Source organism: Rhinolophus sinicus, chromosome X, assembly GCF_036562045.2.
Source record: "Rhinolophus sinicus isolate RSC01 chromosome X, ASM3656204v1, whole genome shotgun sequence".
Classification (NCBI taxonomy): domain Eukaryota; kingdom Metazoa; phylum Chordata; class Mammalia; order Chiroptera; family Rhinolophidae; genus Rhinolophus; species Rhinolophus sinicus.
The window spans coordinates 6,658,949-6,685,283 of record NC_133768.1 but is presented as its reverse complement, the minus strand read 5'-3'; the positions used below and the strand labels follow the sequence as shown (position 1 = coordinate 6,685,283).

The following is a 26,335-nucleotide window of genomic DNA, read 5'->3' as shown; positions in this document are numbered from 1 at the left end:
TCCAGCTGGTTATGGAGCTAAGCGGGCACTGCCCATTCCCTCCGGTGGGTTTGCATTGGAGCCAGGTGCCTGCTGAAGGTGGACGTCTGTCCTCCCCAGACATGGGCACAGGCGTTCACATCTCCGAGGAGCCCATTTCCGAAGTGCTGCTTGTCTTGCAGGAAACATTTTGCACTGAGAGCCTGTCCACAGGTCTGTTTAGCCAATTGAAGGATGTCTGTCCATTTGTAAAAGGACAGAGAGAGAAACTCAGAAAGGAAAGGAGATTCGGGTGAAAGACTCTCTCCTCGTATTTTTAACGGGGAGAATTAAACCTCTACGTACTGTTTGCCTCCCCTATGGCCTGTCACGGCCTACACTCTCCACTCCGGATGGGCCCCCCCCCCAGCTCAAAGGGGTTCCCCTGTCCCCTCCCCCATCCTGAATGCCTGGGAGGGAAGCCGCCCAATTAAATCAGAGCATGGCGGTGGGGGGCACGGGTGTAGGGGGTCAAAAGGAACAAACTTCTAGTTCTAAGGTGAGTCCTGGAGATACAGCGTACGGCCTGGCGAGTCTAGTTACACTGTGTGACACTGTATACTTATAGTGCTGAACTGCACATTTGAAAGTTGCCAAGACAGTGGATCTTAAAAGTTCTCATCACAGCAGAAAGATAGTGTGGGGACAGCGTCCCAGAGGGCAGTTTCCAGGCTCTCGGCCTCCCGTGGAAAGGTGCTGGCTCGGGTAGTAGCTGGTCATCAGCTGTGATTGGATGGCCATCGGCTGTGGCTAGTTGGCCGTCAGTTGTAACCAGTGAGCCACTGGCCACTAATATAGCTGCCGTGGCTACGCTGGTTAGTTGGTTGGCAGAGAAGCGGACAGCGGATTGCAGATGGTGTGGCTTCTGCTTCCTGTGTGTCCAACCCAGGCACCAGCGAGAATACAGTGGTGTGACTCTCCTATCTATGGCTCCGTGGGTGTTCCTTTTTGGCCTCACCATGTCCTGCGTTCTTGTGTGGGGAGCGGGAGCTGCGAGCCTGCGTTACAGATACTTTGTAACCCTCTGTGGTGGTGGAGCTGATCTACACTTGCCCTGGGATCGTTTCACAACATATACAACGTAGCATCATGTTGTAAACCCGGAACTAATAGGAAGTTATATGTTCATGATGTCTCAATTGAAAAACATTTAAAAAGAAGTCTAGATGTGGATGAATCTATGCATCATAATTTATGGGCTGAATAGAAATAATTGACGCCCACCAGAAACACATAGAAACACATAATGGCCTGCTTTGCACCCCCACCATCAATGTACAGAGGATCCCCATTTCTCCATATTCGCTAGAACAATTATTTTCTTTTTAAAAAGATGATTATTCTAGCTAACCTTATGGGGATGAATGGGCACCTCTTCGTGGTTTTGATTTGCATTTTCCTGATCACGAGTGAGTCTGAGAAACTTTTCAGGTGCTTATAAATTTCAACAAATTGCTCCCTTCAAAATGGTTAATTTTATCTTGTGTGAATTTGGCCTCAATCAAGAAAAAACAAAAGCATTTGATCCATTCTTGATGCTTCCAAAATGCCCCCCCACACACACACACTGTAATTATCAGTGTCACCTAGGGGGAGGGAGGGGTCTTGATGCTCGCTGAGTGTTCTTTCTTTTAATGACAGCACGGGAGAATGTATCTCCCGTTATAAACATGAAGCTAGATCCAAGGAAAAAGATGTTAATCTGGAATAACAGGAGAAATGTGACGTGGCAAGAATGCAAAATAGACACGCGCCCCAGCTGTCCCACAAGTCCGATCCCACAGGTGAGTGCTCAAGGCTCATGCCTTATGGCTCTTGTCAATCTTTAGTTGCCCTGTAAATTGCCTTTTGAGTCCCCTCCTTGCTGCAGATTCCCACTCCCATTGCTCTTGTTGGAGAGGAAGGAAACATTTCCTCTATCCTCTTAGGTTCAGTGACAGAGGCGTGCAAATTAAACTGACAAAAGACAGAGGAACAGGAGAAAAGGCATACAGATTTGTTCTTATATTTCATTTTTACATACATGAAGCATCACAGAAGAGAACTGAACATGCAAAGAAGTGGTTAGACTAGGGAGCTTCTACAACTGGCATTTTAACAAAGGGCAGTGGATTGTGGAAAAGTGAGTAGACAAAGGAAAGGGGGGAAGGTTGGGCTTCTGGGGCTGATAAATTGCATGGATGTAATGTGGGAAGTGGTGGTGCCCTGGATGGGCAACAGGATGGCACAGAAGGGACTCCCTCCCATCCATGGTCGGCTGTGAGTGGACAAATGAAGCAGGTCCAATATGGAACTAGGACTGGTTCTACAGGATAAAAATTGGCCAAACAAGCTTTTGTTTGTTTGTTTGTTTCAGTTTCCTCTTTGTTCACATTGGTGTAGAAAAGCTATTTATTTTATGAACCCAGGGGGTGTCCGCATCTCATTAATATTATGTGTTTGGGGGGGAGCGTTTGCCTTTCTGAATTGTATCGCATAATTTATAAATAATGGTACTGTGTCTCTCTTCTTGACTTTCACTTTTCATTGTGAATTTGAGACGGCTTTGAGAGTAACTAGCCTGGCATGGTCACCCATGCATTCTTGCTTTGTTCCTGGATTTCAAAAATCGAGTGTTGCAATACGAATTACGATACTGCCCGCTGAGGCAGAGACCTTCTTTGTCACTAAAAGAGGTTCATTTACGTTCCCGAGCTTCTAGCGCTGCTTCCCCTTCTCTTGCACGGAACTTGTATATTCTTGAAAATGTTTCTGACATTTTCCTACAGCGTTCTTGTCTTACAGAAACAAACTCTGGACGATCTTAATGGATTTTAAAAGGAAAACAACCTTGAATTCAGGTTGTGGATATGAGTTTAGGTCTTACTCTATTTTATTATTATTTTTTTTTGGTCTTACTCTTTTTTTTTTTTTTTTTTGGGTCTTACTCTATTTTTTTTTTTTTTTTTTGGTCTTACTCTATTTTTTTTTGGTCTTACTCTATTTTTTTTGGTCTTACTCTATTTTTAAGGGAACATGTTCATTTATTGTTTGTGTCATCTCAGTGGTCTTCGATCAGAGTTTGACTAGCTCCATGAAATCGAGTGTATTTGTGCTTTTCTTTACATGTGTCAGCAGTAGACCAAAGACCCTCACCTGTGAGTTTTCAGTTTTAATAATCTCTGGTTCATTTCCTTCCTCCTGCTGTCCACAGATTTGTGTGGAAGATTTTCTCCTGGTTGGAAAAGAAAAAAAAAAGCCAGTTTTTGGAGCGGCGGGGAGGTCATAATTTTTAAAAATTAAATGAGTGGCTGAGTACGCCTTCCTTTTTAGTTAGAAGTGTTGGGCTGACACTGGTTAGTAACATTATCCACATTTCAGGAGTGCAACTTTGTAACACGCCATCCGCGGATTGTATTGAAGGCCACCTAACTTCTCCTAGGAGTTACTTAGGGGAAGGCTAATTATTGTTTTTAAATTGTTGGACCTTTTTTTTTTTTTAACTGAGTGTTTTGTTGTAGACTCAGGAAATGGTGCTGTGCAATTTTGGGTCATGGGTTTGGGTTTCTATGATAGTTAATTTGAGGGGATTATTTGCCAAGGCAGAAAGTCCCCAGCTTCTGCTTCCAGAAAGAGGGGAATGCACCTGGCCCAGGTCCCTTCACTGGATCCTTCCAGCCTGTTACTTCTTCCCCTCCTGGGGACCTGGCCTGCCTCTTGCTGCTGGGGTGTCCCTAGCCTCCCCTAAGCCAGACCTGATTGTCATCTTTAATGCCTTCTGGGGTGTCTTTTTACTCAGAGACCAATTGGATCCACTTAGGTGATTGGCGATGTGGCCTGTTTCATCCGTCTTCTAGGCCCTCATCTGCCATTGTCTCTTGTCACTGATTAAGGAACTCTGTCCCTGAGCAAGTTTCCTCTCTGCCTCCTGCTACGGTATCCAGTCGCCCTCTGTATCCGTGGGTCCAACCAAGCCAGGATGGAAAATATTTGAAAAAGAAATGTTACACTGTTGCTCTGTCGTTCGCAAATGTTACATTGTTACTGTGTAGTTAGGCTCTGGTGGCGCCTCTGTACTGAACAGATGCAGACTTTTTCTCTTGTCATTGTTCCTGAGATGATACAGTGTAACCACTTTACGCAGCAGTTACATTGTATCCGGTGTTATAAGTAACCTAGGGACGATTTTAGGTCTACAGGAGGCTGTGTGGAGGGTCCATACAAATACTGTGTCATTTTCCATAAGGGACGTGAGCACATGTGGACTTTGGTGTCTGAGGGGGGACCTGGAACCACGGCCTCTCCGATGGAGGCGGAGAAGGGGTGGTGTGGGGGAACAGTAAGTAGGCCTGCCTTTGCTTGTGAGTTTTTCCCATCAGTTTGGTACATAGACACCATATGTTAACGCTACTCAGATTTCCCCTAGTTTTGAAGAAATCCCCATGTGCCTACTTCCTCAGCAGACTCGTGTCTGACCTGCCATGTGAGGGAGTGGAGGCCACGTTTATTCCCCGTCCACTCGGCCACACTTTGCCCCAGTAATCGGGGATTTCAGCCGCAGGATATGGGCATGCTGATTTGTTTTTTTTAGATACCATACTTTTTCCTTTCACGTCATTTTTCAACTTTTATCGTCAGTTGTGTTACCAGGTTTATGATGGGCATTTAATGTGTAACATTGTATTTGGTGGGTTGCCGTCAACGCTTGTGAGAGCCCTGCCATGTGTCCCCCCTCCTGCCATGAGTCCCCCCACCCTCCTGCCATGTGTCACCCCACCCTTCCTGCCATGTCCCCCCCTCCATCTTCTAGTTCCTCATTTGGTCCCACTCCAAGTAGAAAATTGGGGGAAAGACACTATTAGGGAAGTATAATTAAAAATAAAATCTCTTACTCAGCCATAAAAAGGCGGGAGGCGCTGACACTCGCTACATCGTGCATGGACCTTGAAAACATGCCTCTCAGTGACAGAAGCCAGACACACAAGGCCACCATGTGTGGCTCCCTTTACGGGAACCGTCCAGAACAGGCTCCCCCACAGACAGGAAGTGGGTGAGGGGCTGGGGAGCAGGCTGGGCAGGGATTGCTCTTGGGAACGGGGTGTCTTTTTGGGGTAGTAAGAATGTTCTGGAAGTAGAGGTAAGGGTTACACAGCATCAAATGTGCTCAGAGCCACTGACTTGTACACTTGCAAAGGTTAAAATGGTCCATTTGATGTCACGTATATTTGACCACAATAAAAAAGTAATAATTTTTTTTAGAAAACAGCTAAAGCACAGAACACAATACAAATGCATCTATAAATCAATACATAAATGAGACCTCCTGCCAGCCGAGAAAGCAGGGCTGTCACAGAAGGAAGCAATGAAAAGGTCACGGCCATGACAGGCCACCTGCTCACGAGACCACAAGGCACAGGCCATTTCACCTGTTACATGGCTGGGAGCATACAACCCAGTACACACACATTAATGGTCTTCATCCAAAGAAAAACAACACTGGCCCCTTTCCTTCCACAAGTGGAAAATTATGTCTTAGAGCAAAACCTTCACAGAGTCTGTGAGGCAGGACCCAGCTTGTGGCTCCCTCTGCAAAGGGGGTTGTGGGCCCCAGGACGCGTGCCTGGGATGCAAAAGGGCCCGCAGGTCCATCCACTTTTAAGGAGATTGACAGGCTTCTCAGGGCTAAGAGACAGCCAGGCTGCCTCACAAGTTTTCCAAAGGAAATGCTGATGAGAAAGGGAGGGCATTTCCTTTCCCTTTTGGAAGGGCGAGTTTTCATTCGTGTGTGTGTGTGTGTGTGTGTGTGTGTGTGTGTGTGTGTGTGTGTATTCACCCTGGCAATCCACAGTTGAGATGTTTTGGGGAGTCTTTTCTTAGCTAAGAAGGTCTTTTTTCCCTTCAGTTTGGCCACGAGCACCCCCAGCCACGTTAAAACTTCTTTTGAACCCTTTTCCCCCCTAAAAAGTCTGCACGGGTTGCTCCACAGCTGGCTCCTGTTTGGCAGCTCAAAGCCATGAATTGGCCGGATTTTTATGTCAATTGCACGTTTTCCAGCCTGGCTGTTCTAAGGAATTCTTTGTTATCTGGGTGGCTCAAAAGTTTTCCTCTTGCAGGGAGCTGCCTTCCAGCCAAACCCCTTTGCTTCTTCTAATATCGTGCCCTCCTTTTTTCAAAACTTACTTTTTCATTCTATTTTACGATTTCCAAGCAGCTGGGTTTTTGTTTGCTTTTTGTTTTTGGATCAAATGCTTTTCATAAGAATGGGTTTCTCTAGAAATGCAACTAGAATGTGTTCTATTTCTATTTCCGTGTTCCCATGGCACAATCGTTTCCTGGACAGTCTGTTTGTAGCCTATTACTCATCTATGAATGAGGGGGGGACAACCCAGGCCTGGCATGTACCAGGGAGGGAGTGTGTGAATCTGTGACTGACCTGTTGTCACCTAAGTGTTCCCAGAACTCCCTTCCAAAAAGTGAGCTGGAGCCCAGACTCCTGAGTGCAGGCCTGGCAGGATCTCAACTGCCCCACAGCCAATTCCCTTCCATCCCTGGACACTTGTGGGGAAATACAATTAAAAACAAAATCCCCTCCCAACCCAGAAAACCCCTCCACAAAGGTTCAACAGAAAGAAAACCATTTTGCTTCTAAATGAGCATTAAACCTGTGGAAATAAACACAGACCCCACCCCCCCACCCCCAAGGAGAACAAGCAGAGGCTGTTTACTCAAAGCTGGCTCTGGAGAGAGGGGGTCAGCCATCATCACTCACATTTGGCAGAACCTCAAAGTCAGGTAGACGACTTCCTAGTGGTGTAGGCGTGGAAAAACACGTTTATCCACACTCTTAGGTTCTGTGAATGGGGTGTGCAAATTAGACTGACAAAAGATAGATTAATTGGAGAAAAAGCATACAAATTTTATTTGGTGTTAAAATTTGTACATGGCATGGTGGGGGAAGTGTTCATAGAAAGAAAAAAAGCACCCCCCCAAAGAAGCAGTTAGGCTGAGAGTCTATTTTTAACAAAGCACGATCAATTGTGGTGACGTGACAAGACCCAGGAAAGGGGTTTTCGGTTTCCAAGGGCAGCATATGTGGGAGGGTAAATATGTGAGGAAAATTATTGGAAGACAAGGGTTATTTTAATTAGTGTGTAGGTCCATCCCGATGCTTCAGTCAGATGAGGGACCTTCCGGAAAAGCATCTTTCTGCAGCTGTTGCTTCTCCATTGCCTCCAGCTCAAAATCATCTTTCTGCAGCGTGACATGTTTTGCGGTGGCATGCTGTGCCCCCTCCAGTGGGAGAAAGGAAGGCTCGGCTGTGTCCTGGTGGGAGCTGTGGTGCTGGAGGAGACAGAGGCAGCTGACTCAAAGGGTGCATATTGGTTTTCCTTCGTTTGCTGCTAAGTTGGAAGTGGGAGCAACATAAGAGAATTTTTCAGTCGGTATTCAAGATATGCCCTCTATGGACCAATGGGACATCACGTTGATCTTCCTGTTTTCACCAGCGGCAGCAGTCGGCTTCCTGCAAATCCGACTGATATGGCAGGCTGGCTTCCTGGGCTGGTCCCTGCTGGTTGTGGGTCAGGGTTTTCTCATCGTAGATGACACAGCCATCGCCCGTTTGTCTAGTTGAGCTCTCACACCAACACGTGACGTACATCCCAGGCCTTGGGCTGAGAGATTGCAAAGATGGAAGGAGAGTTCCCCCTTATGTAGGCAAGTGGAGACACCCCGTTGCATTTGTGTCCTTGAGATGACATTGCTAACTTGCATCTATCTTCACGACTGAAGGTGGATTTTGCAATTAGGAGTCAGGTGACAGCTGAAGTCAGGTCCACTTGCTCCTGGGACATCCTGTGGGAGATGGGACATGATCTTCCTTCATGACCACTGTTCAAAGAGATGCTCCCAGGTCCTTGGGGAAACACAGCTGAGTTGTGGGACTGGATGGAAGCTTGTTGAGCATTTGGCTTCACACACTGGGTACAACTGTCAACCCAGGCTGCCCAGGTATGAGAGGTCAAGGGTGAGCTCTAGGGCACCCAGTGCAAAGCCCTGAGTCTGGCTTCAGTGTGGGGTTTTTCGGGGGGGGGGAGACTAAAGATACTCAGTTTGGCTCTGCCCCCATCGTGTACATGGGAGCTTCTGTAGCCTGAATGTGTATATCCCCACAAAATTCATATTTTGCTGCCATAACCCCAAACATGCTGGTGTTAGGAGCTGGAGCCTTTGGGAGGTTATTAGGTCATGGGGGCAGTCATAAATCCTCTTAGGTTCAGTGCTGGAGGCCTGCAAATTAAACTGACAAAAGACAGATGAATAGGATTAGTGCCTTATAAAAGAGACCTCCCAGAGTTCCATTACCCCTTCCTCCACGTGAGGACACAGTGAGAAAATGCCATCTGTGACCCAGAAGGAGGGTTCTCACTATACACTGAATCAGCTGGTGTTTTCATCTGGGACTTGCAGCCTCCAGAACGGTGAGAGATGCATGTCTGTTGTTGCCGCTGCCCAGTCTGAGGTATTCAGTGATGGCAACCCGAATGGACTAAGAGAGAAGTGTTCTCTCCTTGTGTCAAATCTCTGACATAGGCTTCCTGCTCTTCAGGGCCTGGGCCTTCCTCCTTTAGGTACTTTCACGGATACTTCAGTGTGGTCAGCGGAAGAGGCAGAATTAGGCCCAGTTATGCAGCTCAACACTGATGTACAAATGCGTCCTCTGCAGATGTCATCAAAGCAGGGGCTAGCTCAGTGGGCCTGGAGGTGTCACACACACACACACACACACACACACACACACACACACACACGACAACCAATGCACCAGACAAATTAAACAGGCAAGAAGGACTTTATTTAAGACTAGGTATTATAACAGGGGAGTGATTGAATTCAAGTGTGAACTCACCAGGGGCTGGGGATTTATAGCCATTTGATAGGATGAAGGAGTTAGAAGATACAAAATTACTGAGAGGAACTTGGTTAGGTATTGAAAGGGTGGAAAAATAAAAAGTTTTCCTTCTACTCTCCTAGGTCCGGTGCCAGGGTCCTGCAAATTAAACTAACAAAAGAGATATTAACAAGGGGGGGAAGCACATAATTTTCATTTGATGTTAAATTGTACATGTATACAGAGGCCTTTCTGGAAAAATAGTTTAGACCCAAAGAAGTCGCTCGATCTACCGTTGTTAACAAACTACAATAAATTTGTATAGAAGTGAGAAGAAACAGGGAAGGAGGTTTTGGCATTTAGGGACTGCAAACTGTGGGAAGGTGAACATTTGGGGAAACTAATGGAAGGTAAGAGTTATTTGAGAGAAATTTGTTATACATATTTCCTCTTGGTGCCATCTCTGGGCTGGTAAGTGTCTAGAATTTTCTTCGGTGGTAAGATTGATTCTGCCTTTCCTGGTACAAAAGAGAGAGGGCCCCTTCACAAAGGGAAATGTATGCTCCGTTTTTTGGCAGATAGGGGAAAAGCAGAGGGCCTTCGTATGCGTGTGTGTGCTGTTTGTCAGTTGCCTTCAGCTCAAAATAATCTTTATGCCAAAGTAGCGTCTTTGGGGTGACATTGTCTGAGCAGCTATAGAATCAAAGGTGGGGGGATTTTCAATAATCTGATGTAGTAGGATTCTTTGCCAGAACGGGGCTTGGCAGGCCAAGGCAGGACCTGGCTGGGAAGGGGACTCAGACGAGTCTGAGTACAGTTTGTCCAAGGAGCTGGGGGAGGGCGTCCCTCATGGAACTGTCACGAGATCGAACAGCTCCAAGGGAGCTGGACACACAGGTTATATAGTTATGATTGTGTCTCTTCCAGGTCAAAGGCAACAACACCTACTTCTGCATCTTTCCCAACTGTGTGCTGCATAGCGGTGCCCTCCTGACCATCAATGTCACTGCGGATGGGGACGTGTTTCAGCACAAGCTGGCCTTTCATAACTCAGGTGACGTCACCTTCGCGGGAGTCTCAGCTTTCCTACAGTGACGAGCCTCGACTCCACCGTGCAGGTGCTGGCACTGGTGGTGCCCGTGGTGCAGCCGGTGACATGTGCTTGCCTTTCCAGGCAAGGAAGGTTCCAGAGCAGTCAACTTCTCCTGCCTCATTTACAATATCCGGTTCATGAACTGCACCTGGATGCCGGGCCCAGCCGCCCCCGCCGATGTCCAGTACCACCTATATGCCTGGACCTCCACGTAAGCCAGGCGCCTGCGGGACATATGTGTGGGGACCCTAAAGTTCAATGCTAAAGAAGGCACAGGCCGGTTCCACACATGAGGGATGTTTCCTCCAGGGCCTGGGTGCATCTCTCTGAAATGTAAAAAAACACACACACACACAAAAAAAAAACCTAGAAAGGAAATGAAAGGAAAAGCGTTTCACTTCAGCTGTCTCCTGGCTCCAAATGAAAACCCTTCTCTGGTCCTAAAGGGATGAAGAAATTAGCAACTTTATCCTGAGGACATAAAGGGAAAGGAATGTCTCTGCTCAGATCAGGAAAAGGGCCAGATTTCAACCCGGCTGCAACCTCTTGGCGACCGCCTGGGAAACACATCTAATTCTGTTTTCATGCTTATTCAGGGATAAAATTGTCTCTCTTCTGGCTTTTCCTTGGTTTCTGGGTTGTGAGGAAGAGCTTTTGTTGTAGATGATATGTCCCCAACACGAACGCCCTCCACCTCTTTCCTTTCTTTGTACAACAAAGTGTAACCACAATTATAAAAACGTGACATTGGGTTTGTGCGATGACCGTATGTAACCCTGCCTTTTTCTTGACCCCTTTGGAACTTGCAGCTACGAGGACGACGAGGTGGAATGCCCCCACTACCTCGTTGGCTCGACGGGGACACACGTGGGCTGCCACTTTGATCAACTTGCCGAACCCAAGTCGACAGATAATTACTTCTTCTTGGTGAACGGAACCAGCCAAGAGACGGCAATCCAGTTTTTGGACTTTACTCCATTTAAAGCCACTGAAATGGGTAAGAATTTCTCACCTTGCTTCCCACTCCTTCCCCCACCCCACATACCCATGTGAGCCATCTGCTTTCACTGCGTTTTGGTTTGTACCAGGACTGCATGGGACGATGGGCTGGGTCCCAGAACAGCCCGAGCAAGATCTAGGATCTAGATTTGGGGTCTGGAGCCACGCAGAGAGGGGGGGTCAGGTGGGGGGGCATGATTCTGCCTTCGAATGGGATTCAGGAGAGACGTATACTGGTGTCACGCATGAAAGATGTCACATACAGCAGATTCTCATTATTTGTGGCAGTGATATTCTTGAAATTTCCTAAAACACTGAAGTAACAATCATCACTGTTAGGGAAAAATACAGATGTCTCTGGTCACATTTTCATCAGCTGGTCAGCATATACTGTAGTACTTCCGTTTTCGAACATAATCCATTCCGGAAGACCATTTCAGTTCTGAAACATTTGAAAACCGAGGCACGGTTTCCCTATAGAAAGTAATGCAAAATGATTTAATCCATTCCAGACCTTTAAAATCAATGCCTAAAACTGCAAATTTAGCATGAATGTTACTACCTAATGATACCATAGATCCATAAAACTTACGGCGTTTGTAAACCGAAATGTTTGTCAATGGAGACTTTTGAAAACTGAGGTACCACTGTCACCTTGTTTGACATGTGTTTCTGTTTAAAGACACCTTATTGGATATACATTGTTGGTGTGTTATCTAACACATGAAAACTATCAAACACATGTATTTTCTCTGTAAGGCACCTCACAGCCTTCTTGTGTTTAGGAGTGCAAGGAAAGAAGAAAATCTTTTCCTCTACCCTGTTAGGTTCTGTGTCTGAGGAGTGCGAATTAAATTCACAAATGGTAGCTTAATAGGAGAAAAGCATATAAATTTCATTTTTATTTTTAATTCTTACATGCCCAGGATGGGGTTGGGGCTCCACAGAAAAGAAATCACACTCCTCCCCCCAAAAAAGTTTAGATTTAGGGACTCATATGACATTTTAACAAAGAGCAATGAATTGTGGTGTAGATAAAGGAAAGAGGGTCTGAGCTCCCAGAGGAAATTAATGGAAGGTAAGGGTGACCTTAGTAAGGTTTCTCTGAGCAGGCCCATCTCGGTGCTGACTTTCCACCCTCTTTTGTCCATAAAACTTGCACAGAGAGAATTCATGGCTGTCCTCACTTCTCAGATAAGGGAAGTTCCGGGCAGGCATTTTTCTACATCTGTAGATTCTGAATTGCCTTGAACTCAAAATCACCCATACACCAAAGGGTCATATTTTGAGGTGACGTGTTGCGATCTCGTACAGAAACACTAGACGGCCTAGGGGGCCATGTTCAACAGAGAAATCACCAAAGAAAAGCACAAAACTGCACTCACACACACACAACCACAAGCACCCCTTGTTGGCAACCTGAGAGCTGAAATGAGAAAGCAGAGTGTTGCCCTGGTTGATCTCAGCTGGGATGAGGCATGTCAGGTGACACATTTTCTGCCAGTCTGCAAATGTCTGCAAATAGTTGTGAAAGCCCCACAAGTACTGGCTTGGGGCTTACAAGTAAGAGAATTTGCTGATAAGGAATCTGTGAGTAAACAAGAGTGAGTGGATATCCTAAGAGTAAAGTCAGCTTGTCCCAACCGTGCCCAGGCACGAGGTAGGGAAGGTCCTGATGCCCAGGAAATGCTTTTCTTCCTGGTATGACCCGGGCTTTTTGAGAGCAGAGCAAGGTAGCAGGTCACACAGCCCCCTTGGATCTCTGGGGACCCTCTAACCCTGAGTGTAGGCGATAGTGTGTCAGAATTTCGTTGGCATTCCTCGTTCCAATAAAGGCGTGTTTTTGGAAGCCGTGCTTCTGGCAGACACTGCGTCCTCGTAGCATCTGGTTCCAGACTAACCGGCTGGTGGATTGGGTGGTGTCCTTTTTTTTTTTTAACTTAGCTGAGCTCGGGGGTGACTGCAGGGTGACAGGAAGTGAGCCCGTTTTGGTTGGCTCCGTGTAGATAGTGGTTGACTTAAGCCCTCGGAGTTGTAGGGTGTCCCAGAGGAAATGAGGGTGGAAAAGGAGGACATTCCCGTCTTCTGGCATTTCTGCGTGGGGTTCCAGAAATTCAACAACATGGAGGCAGAGGGTGGGTACCTGGGGTTTCACGTAGCACGGAGGGGCCATCCTGAGATGCACGCTCAGCTGACCCAAGGAGGTCTTGCTTCCTAGGCCAGTGGTGTTTTGCTTTCATCCAGGAGAAACAAAATGGGACAAGTTACTAGTAAGCTACATTCTGCTAGGACTCTACTTGATTCCACTGCATTGTGGATTTATAACTTGGCATTTTCTTATTTCTTTTTCTTTTTTTTCCCTTTAGAAAAATACAACCCACCAGCAAACCTCACGATTAGCTATAATGGATCCCATCACATCGTCCAGTGGGACAACCCTGAGATACGATTTGACATTTCAAGTTACATCTTGTGTTATGAACTGGACTTTCAAATAAAGGTAGGGACCCCAAACCGCTGCGAAGGGCCACAGATTGATTGTGTCCAATGCTTTCTCCCATTTGCAGTCGAATTCTCGCTAAGGGACTGCATGCTGCTCCAGAAAGTTCTCCCACGTTGGTCCTTCACCCTCTCTTTGCCATGGAAGTGCCATCTGTTCTTTTTTGATGAAATCCAAGGACTGGTTTTTCTTTGGTCCCTTATGCTATGGTGTCACACCCAGCGCATGAGTTTGCTTAGCCCAAGTCATCGCAATGACAACAATGTTTGAGTCTCAGAGTTGCACAGTTGGAGCTCGTACGCTTAGGTCTTTCATCTACCTCGGGATCATTTTTCTATTTGGTGTGAAGTAGGGGGTCCCACTGCATTCTCTTGCATGCGGATATCTGGTTTTCCCAGCAACGTTTGTTGAAAGGGCCGTCTTTTCCCCGTGGAGTGGTCTTGGTGCCCGTCTCAAAAATCATTTGACCATAAACAAAGGGTTTATTTCTGGGCTCTCTGTTCTCGTCTGTGGGTCTGTAGGTCTGTCTTTGTGCTAGGACCACACCGTTTTGGTGACTGTAAATTTGTAGTGTGTTTTGCAACCAGGACATGAGGTGTCTCCAGGTTCGAGGCTCTTTTTCAAGATCGTTTTGGCTTCTCGGGGGCCTTGGCAATTCAATGTGGGTTTTACGATCAGCTTGTGTAATTCAGAAAAAGAAAATGTTGGTATTTTGATAGAGATTATACTGAATCTATAGATCAAGTTTTGGGGTGTTGTTATCTTCACAAGATGAAGTGTTCTGGGGCATCTTTCCATTTATTTCAGTTTCCTTTCATTTATTTCCATAACGTTACATAGTTTTCAGAATACCAGGCTTGCTCGTCTTCTGTTAAAGGGACTCCTGAGTATTTTATTCGTTTGGATGCTCTTGTCATTGGAATTGTGTTATTTTCAGACTGTTCATTGCTTGCCCCTTTTATTAACCTTTTTTCCTTTTAAATACACTGTATTTTTCAGAAGAGTTTTAGGTTCGCAGCAAAATTGAGGGCAGAGATTTCCCATGTACCCTCTGTCCACACCCACACACATCCTCCCCCACGGTCCGCCTCCCCCCACTGGATGAGACATTTGTCACAGTGGATGAACTCACACGGACACGTCCTCATCACCCAAAGTCCACAGTGGACACGAGGGTCACTCTCAGTGGATCTTTTCACTGTCTCCACACTTCTGCGTTTTGCCAGAATGTCCTAGAGTTGGAATCATTCAGCCTGTATCCACTTTCATTATGTTTTCAAACAAAATCTGAAAGTGGGCTGGGAACAGTGACTCGTGGGGAATCCACTCCTCACTTTCAAGCTGTCCACTTCCTCCCCCCGTGTCTGCGCCCCATCCCTCCCCCTCCAGGTTAAATGAGATTTGGGAACCTGAGCTCTGGACTTGTCCCTGACTCTTGGAGCTGAGGACTTCTCACCAGTCACACATGTCTTGATTTCCCCATGGCCCCAGGCCTCACGCCTGCGTCCCTGTCCTGGCGGTCGCCCTCTGATTCCCACAGGGCCCCCCACAAGCCCCGGGACCTGCTGTCCTACCTGCCTCTCCACGTGGTCCACTCCTTGGCCCCTCCCCCCACGTCTCATGCCCGGGCCTCATCAGCCCCTCTCTGCACGGCCCACATCCCTTTTCATCGCTCGGTGGGGCATTCTCGAACGCTCTGCTGGTGACCACAACGTCCAGTCCAGGTGTCAAGCGCTCATCGCCAGGAGCTTGGAAAACACAAGTTGGGTTGTGTCTCTCCTGAGTGAACACCCTTCCCAGAGGTTGGGTTTGGGTCTTGCAGGAAAGTCAGGGCGCTGGATGTGACCACCACGAAGCTGCAAGGTCTGCTCCTGCCTGTGGGCAGGCACCTCGCCAGTGTGCACGTACATGACCTCAGACAGGTGACCTCACCTGTGACTTCACTCAGGTGACCTTACTCAGGTAACCTCACTCAGGTGACCTTACTCAGGTGACCTCACTCAGGTGACCTCACTAAGGTGACCGCACTCAGGTGACCTCACCTGTGACCTCACACAGGTGACCTCACCTGTGACCTCACTCAGGTGATCTCACTCAGGTGACCTCACTCAGGTGACCTCACCTGTGACCTCACTCAGGTGACCTCACCTGTGACCTCACTCAGGTGACCTCACCTGTGACCTCACTCGTGACCTCACTCAAGTGACCTCACCTGTGACCTTGGTTCCTCAGGTGATCCCACACTGGTTCCTTACAGGTGACATAAAACAGGTGATTTCAGACAAGTTACCTCACACAGGTGACCTCACACAGGTGACCTCACACAGGGGACCTCACCTGTGACCTTACATGGGTGATCGCACACTGGTTTCTCACAGGTGACTTCAAACAGCTGACCTCACACAGGTGACCTCAGCAGATAACCTCTCAGATGACCTCACACAGGTGATGTCACACAGGTGACCAAAGACAGGTCTCTCACGTGAGGGAGCTCACACAAGTGACATCAGTAGATGACCTGACACAGGTGACCTCACACCAGTAATTGCACACAGGTGACCTCTAGCAGGTGACAACACGGATGACTTTAGGCAGATGACCTCAGGTAGATGACATCACACAGGCGAGCCACCTGTATTCTCTCTGTTGTCACACCCCCATTCCCGGATTCCTGTCCCATCTGCCCCATCTCTGTGAAGACTCACAGTTTAGGGGAGCCTCTAGCATGGGCACCATTTCCTCTGACGCCAGGGCTCCACCCACAGAGGATGACTGAATTGCCAACCTTCATGCCCAGCAGGTGTATAGCCCTGAGTGTCCTCTGCCCATCAAACCTCAGGCACCAGGAGTGCCACAAGCAGCTCACCTTTGGTAGTAAGCTCCCATCCAGGTTCCCACATGGCACCTCATGTACACATTCAGTAAATACCCCTGACAGGATGACTGAGGGTCTACTCGTTCCTAGACGTTGGCAAGTTCACTGACGCAGAACAAAATGCTATTGTGGGCTCTCCATTCTCCTTCACTCATAATATCCCCAGAGCAGAGTTACCAGCCAGACGTAAATTCACAGGCAGTGTATTTGGTGTTGAGGAAGAAAAATGTTTCCTCAACCCTCTTAGGTTCTGCATCTGGGGCATGCAAATTAAATCAACAAAAGGTAGCGTAAGAGGAGGGGGCAAAAAGCAAAGTTTTATTCACATGCATAGGGCAGCTCACAAAAGAAGTGACTCCTTAAATAGTTGAAGTTAGGTACTTATCTACCTAACTTAATAGGGGAAAAGGAGGGAAGGCTTTTTTGGCAAGAGAAAATGGGTTTCTTTAGGAAAGACAGAGGGGTTTCGTAGGAGAACAAACTGGAAATAAAGTGTGATAAGGTCAGTTTATGCAGTCACGAGTGATCTTTTCAATCTTCTTTGTGGCCATAAAACTCCCCAGGAGACAGAACTTATGATAATTTCACTCAGCTTCCTTCCCCGGGAGGGAGGTGGCCCCAAAGAGGGAATTTTCGGCATTCCTCATTCCCAGAAGTTTTCTGCTTTGGGTCAGAAAAGGGAAGCTCCTGGAAGGCATTTTTTTGGCATCTGTTGAACCTCAAATATCTTCAACCTCAAAGAACCTTCACACCAACTCTGGGGTTCCCAGTGGTTCCCCACATTTGCGTACAAGGCTGAAAACACAGCCACTTATTTATGCTTTCTGCTCTTTTTACAGGGCAGCTCCTCCAAGAGAGATCCCGTAAGTATGGTTTTTTTTTCTCTATGACATGCCTTTCTTGGGCTCTAGACAAGTTCAGCCCTCACTGTGACCACTGCACAGCTCAGCTGTGGGCCACCCCCAAGCCCCTTAGCAGTCGCCAGGCTTTGGCCTTGGCTGGCGAAGCTGTTTTCTTGATGCCTGAGCTCGCGTAGCTGGTCATCTTCCACCCGTGGACAGAGAGACATCCCTCTTTGAAATGCAGCCCCCTGAACCTTTTCAGCTCAGACTGTAGTGAGAGGAACAGTGTCCCCCCAAATTCATGTCCACCTGGAACCTCAGGATGGGACCGTATCTGGAAACAGGGTCTGTGCAGATGGGACTGAGTGAGTGAGCTAAGGTGACATCATCCTGAATCAGGGGGCCCTGAACCCAATGACAGTGTCCTCATCAGAGACAGAAGAGGAGGGACACAGACACAGAGGAGACGCCACGTGGAGACAGAGGCAGAGGTGGGAGGGAGGCGGCCACCAGCCCGGGGACGCCTGGAGCCCCCAGGAGCTGGAAGGGGCAGGAGGGACCGTCCCCTGGGGCCTCCAGAGGGAGCACGGCTACCTGCCAGGTGCTCCATCACTTGGGGTCCTGTGGTCTCACCTGGCCCACGGACCACACTGGGAGTGGCCTGGAAAGTGGAAGGAAGGTTAGCAGCTGCGTGAGGCGCCCATGGGGCCACATCCATATCCTCTCAGCCTCACGCCCTGCTCAGATCATGTCTGAGGTCCAGCACAGCTGGTGTTGTACAACCAGCACGCGTGCCTTCCCGCTGCCCGGGGACCCTCCTTGGTGGCCGGGCCGCCTCTCAGTCCGTCTTCGTTGGCTGCCCCAGCAGCTCTCCAGATGCATGTCTGCCCCTTGGGTCGCTGCCCCAGGGCCATTGTGGCTGCGACCGAAGACAGCAAGCGACCCACTGGGTCTAAGGGGAGAAGCCCAGCTGATGAAACGCACAGGTTTTGGCCGCATATGTGCGAGGGCGAGAGAAACAAGCTTGGGTCCTTCAGCCGAGAGGAACAGCCAAGAGCGTGTCCAGGGTGCTTCAGGGTCGTGCAAACGGCCGTGACTATCCACCTTCAGACATTGCCTTGGAGGAAAGGTCATGGCCTCCAGAATGCAAAGGACGGCAGAACTGCGTCTGCCCCGCTCTGTCGCCTCTGTGACAGGAATGAGACTGGCGTTTGCACAGGAGGGACATGCCGTGACATTCTCAGGAAACAGCCCTCATCCTTGCATGCGTCCCCCCAGGACCTTCCCCAGAAGGACCCCCCGGATATTTCTGCTTTTCCTATCGACCACCAGTCCCCGGCATCCCATCCGTCTCTCTCTCTCTCTCCGACCTCTGCACACTCACAAACCCTAGTGCCCTGGTGTGGATGGTGGGGCCTTCATCCAGGAGGACACCTCAGTCTGTGCAGGAACCCACTTAGTTGTCACCCAGAGCAGGAGCTGCAGTCGCCCTCCAGGGCCAACCGGTGGCGAGGGGGGGTTCTGATTCAGAGTCCACCTGTGCCGCCAGAATCTGTGTCTGGCGGGGTTCCCTCCCCACCTTGCCGTGTGTAGAGTCAGAGCAACTGCAACCCTAGCTCCCAAGGGCGTGAGGGAGTCAGCCCCAGATGCAGACGCTGCACAGACAGCTGTGAGTTCCAGGTGGGGAGAGGGGCCCCCCCGAACATCCCTCCCCATTGGGCATCGAGATGGGGCAAAGGAGGCAGGACCTCTGCTGCGGCCAGGTGCTCAGGTGTCTTTCTTGCCAGGACGTCCTCAGACATGATGTGACTGCCATGTCTCATGCATTCTGCTATTTCAGGGTTTGTCACCAACGCAGGTCACAAACGACCCTCTTTTCTTTGAAAGGTTTTCCAAAGAGGAAGTGATAAAAACGTGTACCTGATTCCCAGTTCTGCTGCGAGAGCCGAGAATACCTTTCGAGTGAGAGTGAAGTACGCGTACAAAGACCTTTGGAGTGACTGGAGTGTCACACTGCACTTCGGTGGGTGCCTGTCCCTGGGCTGGTGGCCGCCTCCCTCCCATCTCTGCCTCCGTCTCCACATGCCGTCTCCTCTGGTCTGTCCCTCCTCTTCTGTCTCTGACGAGGACACTGTCATTGCTTCAGGGCCCCCTGATCCAGGACGACCTCATCTCAGACCCCTCACTCAGTCCCATCTGCAGGGACCCCATTTCCAGGCCCCATTCCCAGGTTTCAGGGTTTAGGACGTGGACGTGTCTTTCATTTTCAGCGTCCCTGGGGCCCACCGCGGTGCCCCTGCCAGCAGAGGGGACCAGGCTGCTCCTGCCTGCTCTCTGCCTGAACACACCATCTGCAGTGCTTCCTGGTCCCCCGCACCCCCACACATGTTTCTGGGGTCACCCTATAGGATGCCCCCCCAGCCCCAGGATGTCACCCCAGGGATAAGCCACGTGCTCCCACTTCCCGGGCCGACAGGGCACGAGCTTTAAGCATGCAGCTGCTGGATGCCTAAAAGCCATACAGGCGGGTCACCCCGCAACCACCAGCACCGCCTGAGAGGAGCTACGGAAGGCACACTGAGCCTCCCAGCTGTAGGAGTGTCCAGGGCGCACACACCCATCCGTCCTTGGCATGTCACAATCATGCATTCATTCCCTTGTGTGTTCAGTGCAACCTTGCAAGTCAATACCCGCTGAGAAGGAAGGCATTGTGCCCTCACGGGGGGGACGGATTTGGTGGGTTCTGTCTTGCGAGCAGGGCGTGGAGAGGGCGAGGACAGCACCCGAGGAAGGAGAAACTCTTCCCTGCCTGTGTTCCCAGATCCCTCTGATCCCTATTTCTTGAAGTGCGCTCTGCCTCCGCTCCAGCCCTGCTTCCTCGCCCCCGGCTTCACCCCCACACCCAGAGTCTGAAAGTGAGGTGGGTGGGGCTCGTGTATGAACCCGAGGGCCGGCTCAGTCCTGACCCGCTGCTCCTCTCCCTCCCCCGCACCCCGCAGGCCTCCCAGAGCCGGACTTCCGGGGCCCCCCTGTAGCCCTGGTGGGGCTGGTGGTGGGGGCAGCGGCTCTGCTCATCACCGTCCTCATGTTCCTGTGTACGAGGTAAGCCCCACCTCCGCCAAACAACTCCGCACATGTGCGCAGGGAAGGAGGCTTCGCGGGGCGGACCCACTTATACGGACCGGCCACAAGGGCGCGTCCACTGAAGGATGCAGGTCTCAGACCCGCTAGGGCTGGGGAGGCAGGGCGGAGGGAGCGCTACCTGCTACGCGGTTGCCTGCGGCGTCAGCCGCCACGCGTGGCCACACATCCACAGGGGTTCTCTCCAGAGGGGAGGGCTGAGGAGTTTCACTCTGCTGCGGGCTGCGCTTGTAAGTAATGATGCATGGAGCCCGTTTGACACGGAGCTGAGCTGCCCTCCCAGAGGTCCGGCCTGGCGCGTCTGACGCCTCAAACCTGTGCAGGTGAAAACAGGGCAAAGTCACCTCAGGACGGGGCCTTAGCAGCCTGGTGTCCCAAACAGCTGTTTGCAAAGACAACAAGAAAGCAGGTGTCGTGACTCCAGGACGGATGCCTCTGGGCTGAAACTTATAAACACTGTTTAGCATCAGCGTCCCTGTGTCACGTTATCTGCACCAATAGCAACGCCTTCCTTCTGTGATGTCACTGTCCCCTTCCTTTGTCATAAACACCCTGGCCTTTGTGTCCCCATCGGAACACTGCCTGGGCTTCTGCCTGAATCAGTGCTTCCCGAGTAGCTATTCTCATGGATCTCAGATAAACGCTGGTCGCCTCTCCCTTTGAAAGCCCCTTCACGGTTAGGTGACCACATTCATTATTTCGGGCCTGGGAAGATGCCTGCACAGTCAGTAATAGAAGGATTCCAAGTGAGACACAGAGCCAGCCGTCCCTGGGAGAGTCCACTCGTGTCCCCAGCTGGCGCGGAGGTCCCAGCACGCACAGAAATAACGAGCTCAGCACAGAGAGAGAAGGGACCCCCTGTGCGCCTCGCTGACCTCCAGGTGCAAGGGGCAGCGAGAAGCGTTGCTGTGCTCAGGACGGCCACGTGGGGGCAGCACCGAGGCCCATGCCTCCGTTTGGAGGTACAGGGCGTCGCGGTGCAAGGGGCGGGTCCGGGTCGGGCCATCAATCCCACAGTCAGGCTCAGGGCTCCGCCCTCTTCCTGGGCCGCCTCCTCACACACGTGCCCAGTCGGGGTGACGTCCGATGAACGCCCGCCCACCCCCTGGGAGTGTCTGAAGACCCTGGCTGCAGCTGTGGATGGGGTGGGGGCCTCCCCTCTCCCCCAGGGTCCCCCGGACCATCCGAAAGGAAGGACTGAAATGACCCTGCTGGAGAGTCCTGGGCAGGGGTTTGGCAGACTCTGGGATTTTGGAGGATGTACTGAGCTAAAAAAAAGCCGTGGGTGACACTTGGAAGGACTTGGGGTCCCTTGTCAGTGCTTGGGAAGTCCTGGGGTGTCTGACATGAGAACTGTGGGCACTCGGAGGGTTGGGGTGTCTGGAGGGTGCAGCCCCCCCACCCCACGCCGCACTTGGGCAGACAGGCGGAGGCCTCAGGGCAGGTCTCGGGGTGACCGGACGGGGCCAGTGGTGGCCGGCTGTTCTCAGCTCCCCTGTGCACCATCTGCTGCAGGAGGGGTGCAGCCGGGTGAGGGCGGGCAGGGCTCCGTGCTGGGGGCAGGCGCTCCCTCCCGCGTCAGCGGCGCCCCTGCGAGCCAGGCTGCTGGCCGGCCCAGCAGACAGGTGCACACTGGTCAGTGCACCCGCTCCATCAGGCTGCGTCCACGCTTCGGGGCTTCTCCGTGATGGTGGCCGGGTGCATGCAAACCGGGCCAGGCCATGGACACGTGCCCTGGGTTTGTCTAGGAAGGGACAGCGCCCCCCTCAGGGCTCAGGCTGCCAGCGTGCAAACCCCGTCATTGTTTCTCTTTCAGGTTCTCGCTGAGACAGAAGCTATTCCCCCCAATTCCCCAGGTGAAAAGGGAGGTGACTGGCACGTTTGTGTTCTTGCCTGAGGTGAGTGTCTCTGCGCCTTCTGGCCATGGTGTCTTTGGGGTACAGTGCCCCGTGGGCAGGGGTCCCCTCTGCTCCCCAGGCCTGAGGGCTAGGTCCGCCCCTGCAGCTGAGGGGTGAAGGCAGGGGGCAGAGGGCAGGGGATGGGACCTCAGCCATCCACCTGCTGTCTCTGCAAATGCCCATCCACCAGGGCCCTGGTGGCAAAAGTCGAAATACGTCACATAGGAAAGAAACAGGTCTCAGAGCGAAGGACTGTTTCCTTGCTGGGAATTTCTGGCTGACCCTTGGTCTCTCTCTCTCTCTCTCTCTCTCTCTCTCTCTCTCTCTCTCTCTCTCGTTCTGGGATCACCGTGGAGACCTGTATCACCGTGTCTCCAGAGCCTTCACTAGTCACCTCTGCAAAAACCGTATTTCTAAATAAGGTCCATTCACAGGTTCCACAAGGATGTGATCTTTTTGAGGGGGACCCACGGTTCAACCCACGATATCCGGTTATCTGCCCTGGGGACAACCAGACCCACCCCTGCTCCTTGGAGGTTGAGGGACCCTCTGGGGGGCATTCGTACTTGTCCCGTGTGATATATGGGCTCCCCTGTGACAAAGCTGAGACACCCCAAAGTTCAGGCCTGAAGCCATTTCCTTGGGAAGCCCTCCCCAACCCCTGGGAGCTCCCCTGGGGTGCCAGGAAGCCTGTCTCCCCTCACAGCAGAGTGTAAGGGTCCTGGATAAAATTGGGGTGCAGCTATGGTTTTCTGGGGCTGCTTAGTATATCTCAGTGATCGACCCAGCAAGCTTTATTGAGTAGAAGAAATGAAGGCGCAGACCAGCCGCCTACCCAGGGTCCCTCTGGGCTGCACTGGCTGCCCCCCAAACCTGTCTAGGTCCCTCTTTCTCAAGTGTGGGATCCAGGAAACGCCCCTTCTGTAAGAGCCAAGAGTGGCCGGTGGGTGGATATCAGGGTCTTTCTTTCACAGTGGGCATTTGATACGTGAACGTACTGCCCTAGGCTAGCTGACGCCACCCCCTCTTAAATTTAAGGTGACCTCTTCAAGGAAAGCAGCACCCACCTGGTTCCCCGTGGCCACCGGCATGTAGGGTGGAGGAAGCCACTGCTGTCCTCAAAGGGAATTTCTCTGACCCTTGTGTCCTGGGGGCTGGGAAGCCCACGTGGGCCTTGGAGGTGGTGGCCCGGGGGCGCTGGACGAGCTGGGTGCTGGACGCTGGACCCTGGGCCAGGGGAGGGGCAGGCAGGGTGTACAGCAGGAATCATGAGCGTGAGGGTGGGACCGACTGTCCCCAGTCAGGGCTATGTGTCTGTCCCCAGAGGAAGGTGACTACCCAGCTCTCCGTGTCATTTCCAGCGGCTCAGGGACGAATTCACAATGTAAAGGGCACAAAACTCAGGGCCATTTAGTGCATTCACAGTGTCGTGCAACCGCCATTTGTAAATGGTTCCAGCACATTCCACCCCCCAAAAGGAGGCCCGTCCCCATTAGCCGTCACCCCACGTCTCCCTCCCCCAGCCCCTGACGACACGCACCCACTTCCTGTCTGTGGATGAGTCTGTTCTGGACATTTCACGTAAATGGAGGCACACAGTGAGTGACATTTGTGACTCGTGGCCTAAGGACATTCCCCTGTGTGGATGGACCACATTTACCGTGTTTCCCTGAAAATTAGCCCCAGTTAAGTCGTCAGCCAGACGGAGGCACCTGGTACGTTATGACGATGCTCCAGAAGAAGATGACATGACTGTATTGGAATAAATGTAGACTGTTGTACATGAAAAAATAAGACGTCCCCTGAAAATACGCTCTAATGCATCTTTTGGAGCAAAAATATAAGACCCGGTCTTATTTTTGGGGAAATACGGTATAAGACCAGGTCTTATTTTGGGGGAAGCATGGTGTTTGTCCGTTCTCCCACTGGTGGGCATCTGGGCTGCGTCCATCTCCTGGCGACGGTGCACGGTGCAGCTCTTACTGCGGTGTGCTCGGTGGCCCAGCCAGGGACCCGAGTGGGTGGCCTCACCGGTGCTCTGCATTTTCTCTCTCTCAGGTTTCCTGGGATAACTATCAGCCACCTCTGGGCTCACAGGAACCCGAGGACATTCTCACGGTGGAGGAAACGCGGTCCTCTGCGAGTGGGCACGCAGAAACTGGGTCGGCCCCCCACGGCTCCGAAAACGTCCCTCCCGAGGGGCGTGCACTGGCTGTGTGAAAGGTTTCTGACGTGACTCCCCACACACCGTCCCCTCGCAGCCCCGCGGCCCTTCCGCCTGCTTGCTTCCGAGTCCGCTGACAGCGGGCGGCCACCTGGCCAACGGCTCTGAGGGCCATGGCGGATGGGAGTGATGCCAGCTCAGATTTGGAACCACCTGTCCCACTAAGCAGCTAGCGAATGTCCAGGTGATAAGACAGGGAGACGATTGATGGGCTTCTAGAAAGTTCCAGAGTGGGTCCCCTTTGGTGAGTGGGTATGCGTTGGAAACCCTTGCAGGTGGTCACCAGGCTGTGCACAGTACAATGGCGGTGACAGGGTGACAGGGTGACAGGGACGAAGGACACAGACTCCTGGTGGAGACGCCTCTGCATTCCGTCACTGGTGTCAGTGTGGGCTCCTGGGTTCCTTTTGTAAGCGATGTGGGGGTGGGAGGTACACTGCCCGACACCCCTTTATCTCAATGGCCACATGCTGGACCGTCCACGAGGGATATGACATAGGAGAAGCTGCAAAGGAGGAGGCAGGATGAAACGGCCAGACGTGACGTATCTCCGCGGCCTCCCAGGCTTGGGACGGTCCCACCGGCTGTGGACAAGGCCCTTGCTTCTGAGTTCACCATCTAAGAGGATGCAACACGCAGGAAAGGTACAGAGATGCCTGCGCTGGTGCAGGACGGTCCATAATATTCAAAGACAGCACCAGAATGTCAGGGGTGGTTTTCTTCAAACTTCAGGGAATTTGTTTGCATTTTTGACTCCAGAAGAAAAAAAAAAATCCATTTTTATAGAGAACATAGGCTAGTGCCTTGGGGAAGAAATCGCGAGTGAGAAGCAAGTTTTGACATAGGAAGGCGCAAATGACCGAATGTTAAGTGGAGACAAGCAAAGACAGTGCTGCACACACACACACACACACACACGCACACACACACACACACGTACGTGCCTGTGGCTGCTGTGTCGGCATTCTCGGGTGTTCCCTGCCTTTGTGGGATTGTCCCAATTGCTTGGAATGCACATGCGTTCTTTCCGTGGTGGCCGGTGTGGGGGTGACTCCTGTTGCTATGAAATAAACTCTCCTCACAAGCGCCTTTCTCCTGGAAGAAGACATTCTGCACCACCTACTGCCCACCCTGGGGAAGTCACAGCGAGGGCAACGGGAGTCATTCCTAGTAGCAGGAAAGCAAGTGCAGAAGTGGGCACCCCGAGACCAGGAAGACGCCCGCCCAGCGGGGTTCAGCGAGTGGAGGGGCCTCTGGGGCTTTGTGCCCAGTGTCCCCACGTCCCGACTTGGTAGCTGGGCACCAGGGTCTCAGGATCGGAGGGGAAACCTGTCCCCAGAGAAGGAGGCGTGTCCGTCCCCATGTCAGAGGTGGAAGCCGCCCCGTCAGCCATAGCAAGTATTTAGTCCACATTCTCTCACCTGGCAAGTGGTGGGGGCGGGAAGGAGGTCACCTGTGTGGACAGTTTTCTACTCATGTCTGTTAGGATTCGGGAACAGGTGTCGTCTACATGTCATCTGTGTAAGTCATCTCTCAATCACCTGTCATCGCTCATCTATCGATGAATCTATGCATTTATGTATCATCTGTGTATCTGCCTTTTGATCTATTGATCTCTTTATCTGCCTTCCTCTCTGTCGCCGTCCCTCCCTCTGTCTCTCTCTCACCGAGGCACAGGGTTTCCAACAGCCGCCTGAAATAGCGGACATCGCACCCCCAGGCCTCTAGATGAGGGGCGAAGACGCCCAGCCTCCTTGCACATTTTGAGCCACCGGCACGAGGGCGAGGGACACAGGGACAGAGGATGAGGGCGACCCATGCAGACCACAGGACACTGCTCTTTATGGCCACTCGCTGCAGCTACGTGCTGACCCTC

The 26,335-nt window shown here is 51.2% G+C and overlaps 1 protein-coding gene across 1 annotated transcript; it reads left to right on the top strand.

Moving 5' to 3' along the window:
* The first annotated feature begins 1,664 nt into the window (after positions 1-1,664).
* LOC109439145 (granulocyte-macrophage colony-stimulating factor receptor subunit alpha) lies at positions 1,665-25,548 on the top strand. Its single transcript, XM_074323788.1, has 10 exons — positions 1,665-1,802; positions 9,815-9,941; positions 10,062-10,191; positions 10,790-10,977; positions 13,346-13,479; positions 17,194-17,217; positions 19,084-19,219; positions 20,196-20,298; positions 22,154-22,235; positions 24,294-25,548. Exons 1-10 carry the CDS (start codon positions 1,689-1,691, stop codon positions 24,453-24,455), a joined length of 1,200 nt encoding a protein of 399 aa, XP_074179889.1. The 5' UTR covers positions 1,665-1,688; the 3' UTR covers positions 24,456-25,548.
* The last annotated feature ends 787 nt before the right edge of the window (positions 25,549-26,335 follow it).

Bases quoted from the DNA above. Each gene is read 5' to 3' on its own strand.
- LOC109439145 (XM_074323788.1), top strand. From the start codon at position 1,689: ATGAAGCTAGATCCAAGGAAAAAGATGTTAATCTGGAATAACAGGAGA. The intron at 10,192-10,789 runs GTAAGCCAGGCG...TGGAACTTGCAG, and splicing joins CTATATGCCTGGACCTCCAC to CTACGAGGACGACGAGGTGG. The intron at 10,978-13,345 runs GTAAGAATTTCT...TTTTCCCTTTAG, and splicing joins ATTTAAAGCCACTGAAATGG to AAAAATACAACCCACCAGCA.